Raw genomic sequence first — 17,441 nt, 5'->3', positions numbered from 1 at the left:
GGGAGCCAGCGACTCCAAGGAATGACTCCCCAGCTGCGCCAGCCCTCCTCTGACCTGGCTGTATCGGGGTATGGCCTCCTCCAGCACTGCTGCAGCCTGCCGGACGCGCTCCCGGATGCGGCCATACTGGTCTTCCGCTGCCTGCCAGCCCTGCAGGAAGGAGGTTGCCTCCTGGGGGTTGAGCATTGCTAGCTGCCCAGAGACCCGCTGGAGTTTTGCCATCAGGGGCTTGTGCTCTGCAATGGCCTCCCGAAGACCCTGCAGGAGACAGAGGTGGAAAGGGCACGTGAAAGATGGGGCATGTCGGGGGCACATTGGGGCACAGTCCTTCTTGCCGGCCGCTTACCTGCAGCACCTCCTGCTGTTCCTTGAAAGCTTCACAGCTGAGGCTCTCTGGGGAGAACTGCTCCACCATGTGCTGCGTCTCCTCTAGCCACAGGGAGAGCTCCTCATGGGCCTCTGCATACTGGGCCAGCAGCAACTGGGCCTGCTCCAGCGGCACGGTGCAAGCTGAGTTCCGACGCATGAGGTGCTCCATGCGCTCCAGCAGAGGCTGAACTAGATGCTGCAAGACAAACCGGGCACAAAATGATATGGAGCATTTTGCAGAGAGTCCCCATATCTCTGACCCCTTATTTTCCCATCAAATCCATTGGGGAGAGCCCATCTCAAGATCACATCCCACAAGCACTTCACCCTTGGAGTAATTAGCGTATGGCATTTGCTACCTTTCTGGCAAGGCTGCTTAGCCTAGATGACTCTTTGAAGGGGGCAGGGGAGGATATTTAGCAGTCATGGGATCCCAGTCCAGTTCTACATCTGGCCTCAATGCCAGTTTTTTGCTGGGAAACTACCTCCCTGCTAGCTGTTCTTTCCTGCAAAGGTGGCTCCTGGAGGAAAAGGGCTGGTTCTTTGCCATTCCCAACAGGGACCCAAACACACTAGCCTTCTCCACCTTCTCTCAAAAGTGGCCAGATTGGGCAGCCTTAGTACACTATCACCTTGCCTAGTCTAGCATCCCTGAGAAAGGATGTAACCTTAATCGCTCCTCTCTTTGGAGCGTGTTCTTTCCTCGCCTGTTGGGACCCACATGTGTGGGGTGCAGATGATGTGGCTCTGGCTGACCACATCATTGGAGAAGGATGCAGCACAAGCAAAGCAGCAGGATAGCCCTGGCGGGTAGGGATGGGCTGCTAGCAAACTGGCATAGAAACAAATAGCAAAAAATACAGACAAACACAAACATCATGGTATTTTAAAAGCAAGGTTAAAAACACACTTCACTAGGCAAACACACTCAGTTATTCTCTCTCTCTGGCTTTGTTTCACGAAAGAAGATTCAGGAAGGACTCATGATCCCACGCTTTGTACAAGCAGCGCGTAGGTGACTAAAAAGGCCAATCCGGGACAAACAGGTCCAGTTGCAGAAAGCACAGCAGAAAGTCTCCTTGGGTGATCTTTCCAGGTTGCGGTTCTTTCTGCGTTGTCATTTCTCTTCGAGACTCCTTCGCCGTGAGCTTTCGAAAAAGGCTGCAGCATCGTGGATAGTGCGTCTCCATGCCTCCCGATGCGAGGCCAGGGAGGACCATTGTTGGTGATCAATTTGGCCAAGCCTGAGATGTTGTTCCAGGGAGTCCTTGTATCTCTTCTTTGGGGCGCCCCTCTTACGCTCTTGACCCGTGGCGAGTTCACCGTAGAATACTATTTTAGGGAGGCGATGGTCCTCCATCCTAGAAACGTGTCCTGCCCAGCGCAGCTGCGTCCTCAATAGCATGGCCTTAATGCTAGTGATCCCTGCTTGCTCAAGGACAGCAACATTCGTCACATAGTCAGTCCAGTGTATATTTAGAATTGTGTATAAACAGCGCTGATGAAAGCGTTCAAGGAGTTGTAGGTGCTGGCGATAGGTGACCCATAGAGGAGAACAGACACTACAATGGCTCTATATGCACTGATTTTGGTGCTTCGCCTCAAGTGTTTGTTACTCCAGACTCTTTTGTGAAGCCTTCCGAATGCGCTATATGCCTTTGCCAGTCTGTGATCGATCTCTTTATCAATCTTGGCATCTGAGGAGATGATGCTTCCCAGGCAGGTGAACTGCTGGAAGGACTTAAGCACAGATGTGCCTACGGTGATGTGGGGATGGTAGTGTTCTTCCTGAGGTGAGGCTGGTAGAGAACTTCCTTTTTCTTCAGACTGACTGCCAGCCCAAAGAGCTCTGCAGCTGTAGTAAAACAAGATGTTAGGCGCTGCAGAGCTGCTTCCGTATGGGCAACGAGGGCAGCATCGTCAGCAAAAAGCAGCTCACGGACTAGATAGTTGAGAGTCTTAGTGCGGGCCCTCAGGCGGCTTAAGTTAAACAGGCTACCATCAGTACGGTAGCGTATGTAAATGCCGTCATCTTCTTCTTTGAGATCTGCCATAGCCCTTTGGAGCATCATGCTGAAGAAGATTGTGAATAGAGTTGGAGCGAGAACACAACCTTGTTTCACACCGTTAGTTATTAGAAAGGGCTCCGAGAGACTTGACCTTGCTGGCCCTCATGTAACAGAGTAATCATTTTGAGGGAGCATCCTCATCGTTCCAGGATCTGCCACAGACCTTTTCTACTCACAGTGTCAAAGGCTTTGGTGAGTTCAACAAATGTTACATAGAGTCCTTTGTTCTGCTCTCTACATTTCTCTTGCAGTTGTCTATGGGCAAATGCCATATCTGTAGTGCTCCTATTAGCTATAAAGCCGCACGGGCTTTCAGGAAGAGGTTCTTCTGCAATGGCAGGAACTAATCTGTTCAGGAGTATCCTTGCAAGGATTTTTCCAGCGACGGAGAGCAGTGTTACACCTCGATCGTTTGAGCAATCGGATTTTGCTCCTTTTTTCTTGTACAGGGTGATGATGATGACTGCGTCTCGGAGATCTGATGGCAGTTCGCCTTTTTCCCAGCAACTCACAAGGAGTTTGTGGAGTTTAGCATGGAGTGCATGACCTCCCTGTTTCCAAGCTTCAGGTGGAATTCCATCAATCCCAGCAGCCTTGCCATTCTTCATCTGCTGTATGGCCTTAAGAGTCTCTTCCAAAGTGGGAGCTATGTCCAATTCCTTCTTCATCGGTTGTTGTGTCATATGTTGAATAGCTGAGTCTTGGACGACTCGGTTGGCACTAAAGAGGCTTTGGAAATGTTCAGCCCATCGGTTCAGAATGGAAGCTTCATCTGTGATTAGTGTTTGACCATCTGTACTGTATAGGGAGCTTTGGACCTGATATGTAGGTCCAAACACTGCTTTAAAAGCTTTGTAAAATCCTCTGGAATCACCCAGATCTGCACAGTGTTGTGTCTTTTCTGCTAAGTTGATCCACCACTTGTTCTGGAGTTGACTACATGCGAGGCGAAAGGCTGCTTTTCTGACATGGCAGGATGGCTGGGCGAGGTGTGCCTGGTGAGCAGTTCTCTTCTTTGCCAACAGCTCCTGGATCTCTTGGTTGTTTTTGTTGGGAAATGTAGTTCTTTCTTGAGAATCGTTAGAAAACTCAGGAAAGTAAGCAAGACTGTTTAATCTCACTAGCAGAGCTTACACAGCAGGAAAAAAATGTTGATGGGGCAAGCAGGAAAACATTTGACTAGCTCCACTCCTTTCCCTCCCAGCCCCCAGTGTCCCCAATAAAAACACACACTCACTTGGTTAAAAGTGAAAAAGGAAATAACTTTACTTACAAAATCATGTGTATGAAGAGATACACAGCTCTAGCTTCATGTTGCAAGAAAAATGTGGTAGAAAAGGTAGTCTCCATGCATCTTCAGAAAGATGCTCTCTCAGCCTCTTTTCAGCTCCAGGCATAGGCATGCTGATTAGTTGGTAAGCAAGTTTAGTGATGGAGTCTCATCTCTGCTGCTTCTTCACTCAAGACAAAGGAAATTAGGTGTCCTCATGGTAAACAGGAAATGAGGAGGGGAGTTGTTAGTAAGCAATAAACTACCATAGACATGCATTACTAGAGAGTCTTAGCATGTAAACCATCGATATGCATTACTAGAAAATCTCAGCATGCAAAATTGCTGTATCCCAACAGTTTTCATCAAACCAGTCTTGGTTTTTCTTGAGGGAGAACCCCAAGGATTCTTCCGCAGACGGCAGGATGCTGTTTTTGATATGTTGCCAAATCACTGTAGGAGAAGAGTCGATAGGATGGTCTTCAAGTTTTGTTTGCAAGTTTGCCTGAAAGTTGTCTCTCATGGCAGCTTATTGAAGATTGTTGACTTGGAGTCTCCTCTTTAGGATGCCACCCCTCTTAGGTTTGAACTGAAAATGAAGATTTAGTTTGCATCTTACGAGACGATGATCTGTTTGACATTCTGCACTGGGCATCACTCGGGTATGACGGACATCGCAAATATTTCTCTGGCGCACTAGGATAGTCAATGAGGTGCCAGTGTTTGGATTGGGGATGCATCCAGGTTGCCTTCAAGCTATCTTTCTTCTGGAAGATGGTGTTTGTAATAGTCAGCTGCTGTTCTGCACAGAACTCTAGCAGGAGGTGTCCGTTATCATTACAGTTTCCCACACCATGCTTGCCTAAAACACCTTTCCAGGCTTTGAGGTTCTTTCCTACTCTGGCATTGAAGTCACCAAGGATAATGATTTTGTCTTCTGCAGGGACTTTTTGTATAAGGTGGTGTAGGTCTGAGTAGAATTTGTCTTTCTCCGCAGGGTCAGCTTGCATAGTTGGGGCATATATACTGAAGAGAACAACATGCGGGAGGCGTAAGGAGATAATGCGACCAGAGTGTCCTGTTGGCAAGGTTTCGAGTTTGGAGGCGATGGAATTTTTGATCATGAAGCCTACACCTGAAAGATGTTTTTCAGTTTTGGGTTTGCCAGACCAGTAGAGTGTGTAGCCAGCACCGTGTTCTTTAAGGCTGCCTTCCTCGTGGAGACGAATTTCACTAAGAGCAGCAATGTCAATGTTAAGTTGTGACAGTTCATGGGCTATTAGAGCAGAACGATGCTCAGGACGTCCACTTTCTGCAGAATCTTGCATGGTTCTGATGTTCCAGCATGCAAGCGTTAATCTATTTGCACCTTTGGAGGCTGGTGTGTGCCTTTGTCTCTTTGTCTTTGGCAGGTTATAGACAGCCCATTTGGGGTGGTCTGCACCCGCCCCTTTCCCCGGTGTATCGGGGCCTCAGTGTGCAGAGTGGCAGCCGCTGAGGCCCCGATCCGCCGCTTTTCAGGCTGCGGGGAAGCAGCAAAACGCCGCTTCCCCGCAGCCTGAAAAGGGGTGTCCTTGGGGCTTCAAGCCCCAAGGACACCCCGCGGCGACGGGGAGAAGGAGAAAGGGGCTGCTTGGCCCCTTTCTCTTTTAGTCTGCTGGGCGCAGCCGTCTGAAGGCTGCGCCCAACGGACTAAACCAGGAAGGAGCTCTGAAACGGAACTCCTTCGTGCTCCGTGTTCAGGGCGCACTAAGCGCCCTGGCGTGGAGCAAGGACATCACGTCCGCACAGCCCCGTCTAGAGGCGGTGCGGACGTGACGTCCTCACGGCGGTGGCCGTATGGAAGGGCCGCCGCCGTTTAGTGCGTGACGAGCATGCACTAGGGTTAGGGCGGTGCGGAAGCACTGCCCTTTTGTAACCCTAGTGCGTGCTCGTCATGCACTAAAGTGCCGGTCTGTAACCGGCCAATGTTTGACCGCATCAGAAGATTCCCGTTGACCGCGGCTAGCCAACCGGGTTGTTGGGGATGAGCTTTCTTTAGGCCACCTTTTCTAGGCCCCTCTCCATATGGAGTTAGCAGTGCTCTCCTTAAAAAAGGCTGCTTGGGCATTCAGGATGCTGCCGAACAAGACTGTCATCCCCAGTCAGTCTCGAGCGACCAAAGTCCTGAACCGCCTGCATGCAGGGTTGGGTCTGTGGCTTCCAGTGCATCTTTACACTTGCCGTTTCATCCCTCGCCTATCGCTACAGGGCTTTTTCGGAGATTGGATGTATCCTTTGAGCCAGTACAATTGGTTTTTCTGGTGGAGCGCAGCATGCACAGAACTGGCCTCACCCTTTAAACCAGAGGTTCGACTGCTGAGGCCTTGACAAGCATGGACAGTGGCAGCGAGGTCCTCGGGTCGTAGGTTTGATTAGAGTTTCCTTCTCTGAGATGGTTGACCTTACAGGGTTATACGAGCACCATCTGCCCGGGTTTGGGATCAGAGTTTTCCTTCTCCTAGGATGGTGGCCATAAGGCTAGAGAGCCCATTCTGCCCTTTGGCGCTCTTGGTCAGACCCTTCGGTTGTGACCTGTCTGGCATGGGAGGCCCCATAGGTGGCTATTATACCACCGCCAGCATAGCTCACAACTTCATTAGGGTGCGCAAGCCTCTTCCCCACGACAAGGGGGCCTCAATGGAGAGGACTCAGTTACAACAGTCAACTAAAACACCAGGGGATCATGGCATAAACCCTTCCAAGAAAAGAGCCAACCCCCAGGGGTTCGACCAGCATCTTCTTCAATGATGCTCTGTTTGATTTGCAAGTACAAGTCAAACAGCCAGATATAAAACAAACACCAAGCTTGTGGGACACGAGGAAGAAGAAATCACATTTACAAAAGCAGAGTGGCCCAGGGGAGTGGCTGCATTCAGGAATGCTCAGCTTTAAGTGTGAATAGGGCTCATGGAAAGGTGCATGCCTTCAAGAGGTCACTAAAATAGTCCTCCTCCAGCCGGCAAGGCCTTCTCACATGGAAGTCCTAAGCAGGAGATGTGTAACAAGGAAACCCCCTGTTTTTGCAGTGGTCAAAGCTCCCCCTTTGTCCATGCATCCACAGGCCTGCAAGTTGTTTTACTCCTGGTTGTTGGATTACAGCATCACAACTGGACATCACCAGGCAGGATGTCGGCCCACCGCTTCTGGCCGGTTCTTTTCTGACCTGGGTTTGTATTATAATCCTTTTGTGTTTTAGTCAGCCTTTGTAATGTTGTGTTTTTGCTGTGATGTTGCATCTCAGTGTACTAAATTTCCATTTGTGCCTTTTTTAGTATTATTAAATTTGTCCCTAAAGAAAGCAATTTCCCAATTCTCTATGTCATCTGGGCTGTCAACAACACCAGCAGGAGCCATGCCAATACCAATCCACCCAAAAAGAAACAGAAAAAGAACAAGAAAAAGAATGGAGGCAGGGATCCAGGAAGTTGCCTCACACTAAGCTGGGCCCAAACTGCCAACCCCATAGTGCCAATGCTGACCAGCAGCTGCAGCCGGCCAGTGCCAAAGGCAGAATTCTTTCCTTCTGCTGCTGTGCATGATCTCTCATTCCAGGACTTAGCCTACTTAGGGTCAGGGAGGTCAGGCGGCATCCTCTCCAGGGGGAAATGCCCCTGCTCCTTCCTTCCCTGCCTTCTGCTTCGTTAGCCAGAAGAACCTCTATCAGGAGAGGTTTCCAAGGGCCATGTGAAAAAGGGAAAGGGTGATGGGGCACGCAGCAATGAGGGTGGGTCAGGACCCCAGGTGAAGGTGAGGGCCAGCTGCACAGAGGCGGCAAAGGCTCCATCCTTCTTGCAGTCTCCCACTTCTCTGCGGAATTTGAGTTTAGTGGCACTCTATAGATTTGCTGATCTGTCAGGTCAGAGGAATGGATTTTACTAGCCAGCAGGCCCTGGGGGGGGGGGCATTGGGGTTGAGGCTTGACTAGAAAGGTTACCAGCCTAACCTATGCCTGGGCATCTCTCAAAGGGCAATGGAGCCTTTCACTGATCTCTGGACTGGCACACTCCTGATGACATGGCATATCTCTATGAGGAGAGCAAAGTCACAGCTGCAGCCAGTCCCTCCCAGACCCGGTCTGCCTCGCTCCTCAGACAGCCCCATTCAATGGGGGACAGGAGGGTGGGCCACGGGTTCAATGGCCTCCTGTGCATTGTGTCTTTTGCTCTGCCTCTGGACAACGTGCCCTGCTTGGCTTTAAGGAATCCAGCATTTCTGCCTTTACTGATCATAGTCCTAAATTGCTGGGGAAAGGAGAGTGAAAAGAAGGGTCTTGCTCTTGCCTTGCAGAGAGAGGTGGGAGTTTTCAGACAGACAGCTCTTTGAGCTGCCAACCTAAAGGCATGGAACAGATTTCCCACCTTTCCCTGTTGGAAAACTATCAGGGGGTCAGGGGTAGGAAAACAGAAGTAGTGAGGGGAAAATGTCAGAGGGTTGCCAGTGGGGGCTGATATCAGGATTCCATGAACAAGACTAGGCTGCTGGGCTAATAGGAACACACACGCACTGCATGTCTCTTATCTGCTCACCCACTCTGATGCTAAGCCAAGCCAAACTAAGGGGTAGAGGGGAAATCCTTGGGTCTGAGCCACAGCATTCAAGGATGTGGGGCTGGGATGAGGTGGGCTCAGCACATCTGGTCCCACCTTGTGACCTGGGGTCAACTCAGAAACTCACCATGGTTAGAGGGAAGAAGGAGAGGGAAGTGGGGGGCACAGTAGTGGTGCACAGCCGTCGGTCAAATGGGGTACTGCAGAAGGCTACCTTCACTCACCTCCTTGGGTGCACTCAAGACACATGCACAGACACACACAGAGACCAACTTCTCCCGCTTGTCTCACCTGTAGCTGCTGCTGCACATCTGGAGGACAGAAGCTGAGCATCAGGCTGGTGATGGGTACAAGCCGTTCCACAAGGCCTTGGTGGTGCATGATCTCTGCCGAAACCAGCTGGGTGCGGGGAGAAAAGGAGAGGAGAGACATGGCAGCTGCTCCCTTCAGCTTTCGGTTTCAGGAATGAGTTCCTGTCAGAATCACTCTGGGCAGAGTGGCATGGGCTGGGAGCCCTTGGGTTCCCCTGAAACTGGCACTGGGGCTCATGGCTGCCAACCGCCTTCCCAGTGTGGCCCCTTCTCCCCTGCACCAACCTTCTGGTCCTCAAGCTGCAAGCGGATGGCATGGGCCTCCAGGCGCACTTGGCCCAGCGCATCCAGCTGGGTGCTGAGGTGGGAAGTCTGGTCCAATTCTGATCGCAGAGCTGCTTCAAGCTGAGAGAGAAGGAGAGACCTCATGGGGGTGTGGAAAGGCTGTCTTGGGCCAGTCGTATGTGTGTGTTTGTGGGGAGGGGGTCTGATCCAAGGGGACTTTCTTCTTTCACACCTTCCACTCCCCAATGGTGTGTTGAGGGGGGCCTAGCATCTCCCCACACATAGACAAGTGACCAGCTGGCCATCAAAGAAATCCCCTGCCAGGCACAGGGAGGAGAAAGGGCTGAGCCCCAGAGGCTCTGAATCCCACAGGCCCAAGACAGTTCAGCCTGCAGCTGGCTGTTGAAGGCTCCTCTCCCAAAAGGCTCAGCGGAGAATGCTCAGGGCCACAGAAGAGGGCCCACGCTAGGCAGAGGCGGATGAGGCAGCCCTATGCTTCCATATCTGCCCCCTGCCTCCCAGGATCACTGTCACTGAACTGCCCTACCTGACCCTCTCCTCCTGGGGGATGAGGAAGCACTAGAAAGGAGAGGAGCAAATGGGTCAAGCCAGCCCAGGGGACTGCCCCTCACTTCCCATCCACTGCTGTGCTTTACTCAGCTGTTTTGGGCAGCAGGAACGGGAGACAGACGGACCCCCGCGCTGCCCTGCCATTACCTTCTCTCTGTCTGCCAGGGAGATAGGGTTGGGCTTGTCTCCCTGTGGACAGCCCAGGGAGGAGAGCTCCTTCTCCATGCGGGCCAGCCAGAGGGCCAGATCCTCCTGGGCAGGCTCCAGCCGCGATGAGGCCTCCAAGGTCTGCTCCAGGCGCTGCAGGATGTCAGCACTGTTCTGGCTCACAATCAGGAACCGCATCCGCAGGGAGTCCATCTTCTCCTGGACGAGGTGGGCTTCCTCCCCTGCAAGGGCAGCGCAGCATCAGCCCAGCCCTGGAGCATCAGCTGCAACACCCCCTCCCACCCCAAGAAGCCTTCAGGAGAGGGCCTGGGCCTGCTCTGTGCCATTTGGCTGTGTCTGATACAGAAGAAGAGAAGCTAGACTGACTTGGCCACCTTATACTAGGAGAGGCAGATGTGGGCAGCAGCTGGGAAATGCTCAAGTGGGGAAGCCAGCAAAGCCTTGGGAAGCAGCAGCCATTCCAATGGTGGGACAGGGCCGTTGTCTCCTTGGGGGGCAGGAGGTGGTGGGAATAGGAGGTGTGCCTTTGAAGAAGGTGTGAGGCATATGCGGTGGGTACAGATAAAAAACTGTGGCATTTGTTTCCAGTGCCAGCAAAAAAAAAACATGTATTTTCCAGAAGATAATGTTTTTCTTTCAGCTGCACCCTGAACTCTGCAGTAAGGAGTTATCTTATAAAATCCCTGAAGGATTTGGCTTCAGCAGTGGTGGGGGGGGGAGCATTTCTTGGGGTGGGGAGCTGTGATTGTTATCAGCCAAGGGTCATTCCAGAAGAAGCTTGGCTGAGCCTGAGCCCTGTTCCCAAGAGGCACACAGGAGCCCATCCTGGGCTGGCAGAAGGAGGAGGAGGAGGAGATGGTGGTGGCAGGTGGAAAGGAGAGGCGTAAGAGGGGGCAAAGGGGCTATTTTGGGGCCCTTGAGCAACACAGGACTCCAGCCCCTGAATGTCTTCCTCCATCCAATGATAGAGGGTGAGAACAGCCCCAGCCCCTCACTCCAAAGCTGCTGTTTACTTGCAATAAGAGAAGTGACGAGCTCAAGCGGGACAAGGGGGGCAAAGAAGTGATGGACCATGTTCAGCACCTTGTTCGCTGGGGACCTTGTTTGCCTGAGAGCAACCTTTGTGTCCCATGGTTTCTGGTTCCCTCTGCAAAGGGAAAGCAGGGAAGTCCTGACCTCTGCCAGATATGCTCCTGGAGGGAAGGGGAGATGCCACTAGCGTTGGGGTGGCCAAGCCCTGGGAGTGGGCTCAGGGGTCCCCTAGCCCAGTGTTGGGCAGGCACTGCAGGGCTCTCTGGAACTTGAATGTCTTTTGGCTTTCCAGAGATGGCCTGCTCTGCTGCCAGAACATCCGGGGGGGGGGGGGTCACTCCTGCCCTCTGAACCAAGCCACCCCCTTTTGCTGCACTCACCAACCATCAGCTCCCTCATATTGCATGGGTCTACATTCTGACGGCTGGAAGAAGCAGCTACTTGGCCTTCTAAGGGCCACCTGCCTGTCCCACTTGCCTGAGACCATCTCCAGAAGGCGCTCTCCATCTTCCAGGGCCCGGTCCAGCTCAGCTGCCTTGGAGCGTATTTCCTCACACAGATCCTGGAGGAAAAGAAACCATTTAGGGGCTGCAAGGGCTCATCCCTAACTGACTGCAGCAGCCCCCATCCCACTCCTTCACCCTGGCCTTTGCAGAAAGGCCACATCTGAGGGGTCTCTGGACCCTGGGCTTGGCTCCACGGGAGTGGTAGTGGTGGCCTGAGGGTCAGCAGGGAACCTCTTAGAATCATAGAATCATAGAGTTGGAAGAGACCGCAAGGGCCCTGATTCAATCCAACCCCCTTCTGCCATGCAGGAAATCCAAATCAAAGCATCCCTGACAGATGGCCATCCAGCCTCTGCTTAAAGACCTCCAAAGAAGGAGATTCCACTACACTCCGAGGAATAATATTCCACTGTCGAACAGCCCTTACTCTCAGGAAGTTCCTCCGAATGTTGAGCTGGAATCTCTTTGTCCTGGAGCTTGCATCCATTGCTCCAGGTCCTAGTCTCTGGAGCAGCAGAAAACAAGCTTGCTCCCTCCTCAATATGACATCCTTTCAAATCTTTAAACAGGACTATCATATCACCTCTTAACCTTCTCTTCTCCAGGCTAAACATCCCCAGCAGTTCCCTCAGTTGCTCCTCATAGGGCTTCATGGTTTCCAGACCCTTCACCATTTTGGTTCCCCTCCTTTGGACACATGGCTCCAGTTTCTCAATGTCCTTTTTGAATTGTGATGCCCAGAACTGGACACAATATTCCGGGTGACCAGAGCAGAATACAGTGGCACTATTACTTCTCTTGATCTAGACACTATACTTTTATTTAATTCAGCCTAGAATCGCATTGGTCTTTTTAGCTGCCGCATCACACTGTTGTCTCATGTTCAACTTATGGTCTACTTGGACTCCTAGATCCCTTTCACATGTAGTTTCATTCAGCCAGGTGTCTCCCATAATCCTATATCTGTGCATTTCATTTTTCTGCCCTAAGTGCAGTACCTTACATTTCTCTGTGTTGAATTTCATTTTGTTAGCTTTGGCCCAGCTTTCTAGTCTATTCAGGTCATTTTGGATCTTGATCCTGTCCTCTGGAGTATTAGCTATTCCTCCTAATTTGGTGTCATCTGCAAATTTGATAAGTATGTTCCCAATTCTGTCATCCAGGTCATTGATAAAGATGTGGAATAGCCCTGGGCCCAAGACAGAGCCCAACTGGACACCCCACTGGTCACTTCTCTCCAGGATGAAAAGGAACCATGGCTGACCATCCTTTGGGTTCGGCTGGTCAACCAATGACAAATCCCTATAACAGTTGCCTTATCTAGCCCACCATTTACAAGCTTGTTTGCAAGAATATCATGGGAAACTATGTCAAAGGCCTTACTGAAATCAAGATATACTACATCCACAGCATTCCCTTCATCTACCAAGCTGGTAATTTTATCAAAGAAAGAGATTAGATTTGTCTGGCATGACTTGTTTCTCTGAAACCCATGTTGACTTTTTGTGATGATGGCATTGCCTTCTAGATGTTCACAGACTCTCTGTTTAATGATCTGCTCCAGAATCTTTCCTGGGATTGAGGTCAGACTAACTGGAGGATCATTGTTGGGATCCTCTTTCTTCCCTTTTTTGAAGATGGGGACAACGTTTGCCCTCCTCCATTCGGCTGGGATTTCTCACGTTCTCCAGGAGTCCTCAAAGACTATTATTGCCAAAGGCTCCGATATTACTTTTGCCAGTTCTTTTAATACCCTTGGATGTAGTTCATCTGGTCCTGGAGACTTAAATTCATTTAGATTAACAAGGTGTTCCTCTACTATCTCTTGACTTATTCTGTGCTGAAATTCCCCTATTCTGTCCTCTGCTCCATTATCCTCAGGTTGAGCTCCCTTTGCCTTTTCTGAGAAGATGGAGGCAAAGAAGGTCTTGAGTAATTCTGCCTTTTCTCTGTCTTCTGTTAGCATTTTGCCATCTTCTCCACGCAGTGGTCCTACCGTTTCCTTCTTCTTCCTTTAGCTGCGGACGTATCCAAAAAAGCCCTTTTTATTGTTCTTAACCTCTCTAGCAAGCCTGAGTTCATTCTGCGCTTTAGCTTTTCTGACTCAAATTGTCCCTTGCAGAGATGGCGGGTGACAGGGTGGTGTGTCTCCCAGTTCAAAGAGAGAGTATTCCCCCCTTCCTCTTCCTACCACCATCATATGCAGCCCATCCACACACACATCCCACTGCCTTGCCTTGCCTCTCCCGTCCTATGTCTGCCTACCAGGGGGCAATCTTGCTGGGGACCATCCTCCTGCTCTGCCGGACCTTTCTGCCCTCTCTGTTGCTTCTAGCAGGTCAAGCACTGGGGCAGACGCATCATACCTGGACCTCCCGGCAGGCCTCCTGGGCGAGGCTGAGGCTCCCGTTGGCTCTCCAGAGCTGAGCCAGCTCCCTCTCTGTGAGGCCAAGCCAGTCCTGGAAAGAGTCCACTGACCCCTGGAAGGCGTGAGCGGCCGGAAGGATCCGTTCCAAGGAGTTGTGCCTGTTGGAAGAAGGGGCGCTAAGGAGGGAGGGCAGAAGAGGAGCTGGGTCGCCTCCCAGCCACCTTTGCTCTGTCCCAACAACATCCATAGAGGCCCTTTTTGGAGAAGCCTTCCTTCCCAGAAGACCCCCTCCTGCCCTGCCCAGGCCACACAGGCACATGGTCACAGAGCTGCTCAAGGAAGGCCTTTGGTGATAGGGGTAGATGTGGCCAAAGGCTAGGGGACAGCAATGGGAAGGGAGGCCCTTCACCTGTCAGAGCAGAAATCCTCTTCCACAGGTGCCCATTGAGGCAGGAACCCTCTGCCCAAGACCAAGGGGAAGCCATGAACACCAATACGGGGGAGGGCTACAATGCCAGAAAGGAAAGTCAGGACAGAGTTCAAGGAGCATCATCTGCTCCTGGGTAACACTGGGGTCTAGTTTTGGGAGGAGATAGTGGGGAGCAAGTGGGCTAGGGACAGCTCAATGGAGCAGGTGAAGTAGCTAGTCCCCCCCCCCATAGGCAGGGCAAGCAAGGAGGTGGGGGTCAGGATCCCAGACGGGAGGCAGAAGGTGCTAATGACTCCTGAGTCTGGATGAGGACCGGAAGGAAGGGCTCAGCATGGAAGCGGCTTTGGATAAGGAGTTTAACTCAAACCAGGAGCCCAGACAGAAGGCGTGTCAGAGAACACTTTCCCACAATTGCCCCTTTGCACAATAATGGTGCATGTGAGGGTCACCGGCAGCACATCCACAGCTCCCCTCACGACAGACACAGTATGCCATCCAAGCAGTCCAGCTCCCCAGAATACGCAGTTCTCCTTCCCAGAAGACCCTGTTGGGCAGCACTGTGACCTCTGTCCTGCGGGAGACCCCCTGGACCTCTGTCACACATGGAGCCTGGTGGTGGCCTCAACTTAATGGCCTCCCACGGCACAAGCGCACTCTGCGCATCTCGCCTGCGACAGGAGGAACCCGGGTCTGCTCTCGGTCTACTTATTTGCTTAAGAAGGCTGTCCAAGGCCAGGGGACAAATTCCAAGGGAAGGGAAGAGAGCCGGCAGAAAAGAGGAAACACACCACGGAGGAGGAGGACAAGGGAAGACAGAGACTTCTACATACAGGAGCCCCTGAAGAAACAGTTATGACTATTTAAATAGAAAAACAAACAGAAACAGGTGTATATTGCCAGAAAACGGCACTTAAGGCAGGCAACAGAAACAAAACCTGAAGACAAATGAAACGTAAAAACAGATTAAAAACACACCAATGAATAGCCAAAAACAGCACACAGCCATCCAGAGCGCTCTTGGAGAGCTGCCCAACTGAAAGGTGAAAAACTGATCTGAATCGAAAGGCCTTTGTCCCATGTTTGTATTATTGTATTGTATCGATATTTGTAGTGTAAGCCGTTTCGATCGTTGGAGAAGCGGCACAGAAATAAATTTTATAATAAAGGGCTCCTTCTGGTTCCCTGGGCAGGGGCTTCCAGAGGCTGGGAATACCCCTGGGAAGGGCCTCTCTCAAGTTCCCACCAAACGTGCCTCCAAGGACTGCAGCAGGACTGAGAGAAAGGCATCCCTGAAAAGACCTTATGTCAAGAGTCATAAGAAAGAAATATGAACTAGCCCACATCCCAAGTCGCAGGGGGGTTCTTTTTAGAAGTCACCACCCGCACTCGGCTCTGGGCCTGGGAACCAAACAACAGCCGGAGAGCTGTTTGTGGCAGCAAGAGAACCATCATTCCTCCTAAACAGCCTCTGTTCACTGTCCGGCCAAAGCACTCTGGACCGTGTGAAGTTTGCAAATACTTTACAAAGGCAGCGCCACACAGGAGTAAAAACAGAATGTAACTAAGAAGTCGGTCACTAAAGTGGCCATTGAGCTGGGGACAAGGGCAGCCGATGCACTAATTTTAACTGGAGTGTGGACGTCCAGGTTCACGGCTGTTTCCAACAATCCACGCAAACAGCAAACCTGGTGTTTGAAAGGGAATGAAAAGCACAGATGGAATCCCTGTTCCTTGATCTGTCTCTCCACTAACCAAGAACTGGTCTCAGTAAAGTGAATTGCAATTTGCTCGCCTTATCTGGGCCTTTACTGAAAAAGAACTAAACCAGACTCTTTGGATTTAGATTGAAAAAGGAGATGGACGTGGGTGACATCCGTATAATGGTGATGTTTATCCCCCAAACTCTGAATGATGCCCCGCAGTATTTTCTAGATCAAACAAGGTGAGCAGCAAGATGCTAAGGCCCTGCCACTGAGCAGAAGGAACGATGGGACCCACCGGGAAACCAGCGCCTGCAATGCCCCAATCCTGCCAAGCATAGATAGCAGAAGGGTGGCAGAGTAAAATGGTTGTGCACTAAGGCGGCAAGAGGGGTGCATAGGAAGGGCCCTATTGGCCTCTGAGCACTTCTGGAGCGGGCTGGGCATCTTCCTCTGGCCACAAGGAAGGCTTCCTCTTCTGATCCCCCTGCACTGCCAAGCCCCTCCTGCCCCGAAAGGTTCTTATGCTGACCGAATGGAGTCTCGCCCTGGCTGAAGTCCAGACAGAGGATTTTGGCCCCTCTCTCCCTCTAAGGTGCCCAAAGGAGGAGGTCCCCACTCAGTGGCACTGGTCATTGCCCAGAAGTCCAGCAGAACCAACAGGGACACATGTCCCGCACTCTGTCTGGGGCGGATCATCCAGCGAGGGGATGAAAATTGCCCGGGTCTGAAGCCAGAATGAAAGGGATCTAGGTAATCCAGCTCACCCAGAAATCCCTCAAGTTGAGACGCAGCCACAACTAACAACGCTTTGCATGAGGACTGGCGAGACATGCATCCAAGACGGAGCAGCTCAGGAAAAATGTGACTTCCCCCACAAACTCTTGTAGTACAGTGGGAATGTGCCCTGTTTATCTATTTCATCGCCTTTCTCCTGGAGTGGGGTCCAAAGCGGCTTCCAGAAATAGTAACTTAAAAAACCGTTCAATTTCCACCAAGAAGGCCCTGTCTCCTGAAATGGTGGCAGCACCAAGAGACAGCCTTCCCCTGAAGATCTTAGAGCATGGGCAGGTTGGTATCTGGAGATACGGCCTTTCAGATAGTCTGAGGGCCCTAGTGCAAAAAGCCTTTGCTACCCAACTCACCCATTTGGCCAGCTGCCCCACCACCACTTTTACAAACTGGGGGAGGTCCAGGGGAAAGAACACCTGGCCTGTTTATGTATTTACACACATCTCATTCTTCCTGAGGCAGGTACGCATCTCCTTGGTCTCTGAGAAACCCTTCTCACTCCATGCTTGCTCTTCCTCCATTAAGGATGCAAACGGAGACCTCTCTCCTGAGCAGCTCAGATCTACTTTGACCTAACATGTGGATTTTTCTTCTTCTTTCTACCTACCTTAAGAACCTGAACCCATGTATATGTATTTTGCACAAGATTGGGAGTAGAATCATAGAATTATAGAATCATGGCGTTGGAAGAGACCCCAAGAAGGGCCCTGATCCAGTCCAACCCCATTCTGCCATGCAGGAACTCCCAATCAAAGCATCCCTGACAGTTGGCCATTCAGCCTCTGCTTAAAGACTTCCAAGGAAGGAGACTCCACCAAAATCTCCGAGGAAGGAGTATGTTCACTGTCAAACAGCCCTTACTGTCAGGAAGGTCCTCCAAATGTTGAGCTGGAATCTCTTTTCCTGGAGCTTGTAAACGTCTTTTTATGGCTTTTTAAAAGATGACAGTCTGATCCTCTTACTAGGAGTGGAAGCTCCTCAT

General features: G+C 51.3%; 1 protein-coding gene across 1 annotated transcript in view; it reads right to left on the bottom strand.

Moving 5' to 3' along the window:
* LOC149317796 (microtubule-actin cross-linking factor 1, isoforms 6/7-like) overlaps window positions 1–17,441 on the bottom strand; it is a 50,344-nt gene that overhangs the window by 28,863 nt on the left and 4,040 nt on the right. The window contains exons 4-11 of the mRNA XM_089518418.1: window positions 13,536–13,695; window positions 11,141–11,225; window positions 9,611–9,852; window positions 9,446–9,472; window positions 8,894–9,013; window positions 8,589–8,696; window positions 347–565; window positions 55–258 (exon numbers count right to left, since the gene is read on the bottom strand). Of these exons, the coding sequence (XP_089374544.1) occupies window positions 55–258; window positions 347–565; window positions 8,589–8,696; window positions 8,894–9,013; window positions 9,446–9,472; window positions 9,611–9,852; window positions 11,141–11,225; window positions 13,536–13,695 (1,165 nt within the window). The remainder of the gene's footprint in view (window positions 1–54; window positions 259–346; window positions 566–8,588; window positions 8,697–8,893; window positions 9,014–9,445; window positions 9,473–9,610; window positions 9,853–11,140; window positions 11,226–13,535; window positions 13,696–17,441) is intronic.

This window comes from Sceloporus occidentalis, unplaced genomic scaffold (assembly GCF_023333645.1).
Source record: "Sceloporus occidentalis isolate IW3139 unplaced genomic scaffold, rSceOcc1.0.p SCAF_3, whole genome shotgun sequence".
Classification (NCBI taxonomy): domain Eukaryota; kingdom Metazoa; phylum Chordata; class Lepidosauria; order Squamata; family Phrynosomatidae; genus Sceloporus; species Sceloporus occidentalis.
Note: the sequence above shows the minus strand (reverse complement) of the source record. Positions and strands in the feature narration are given on the sequence as shown.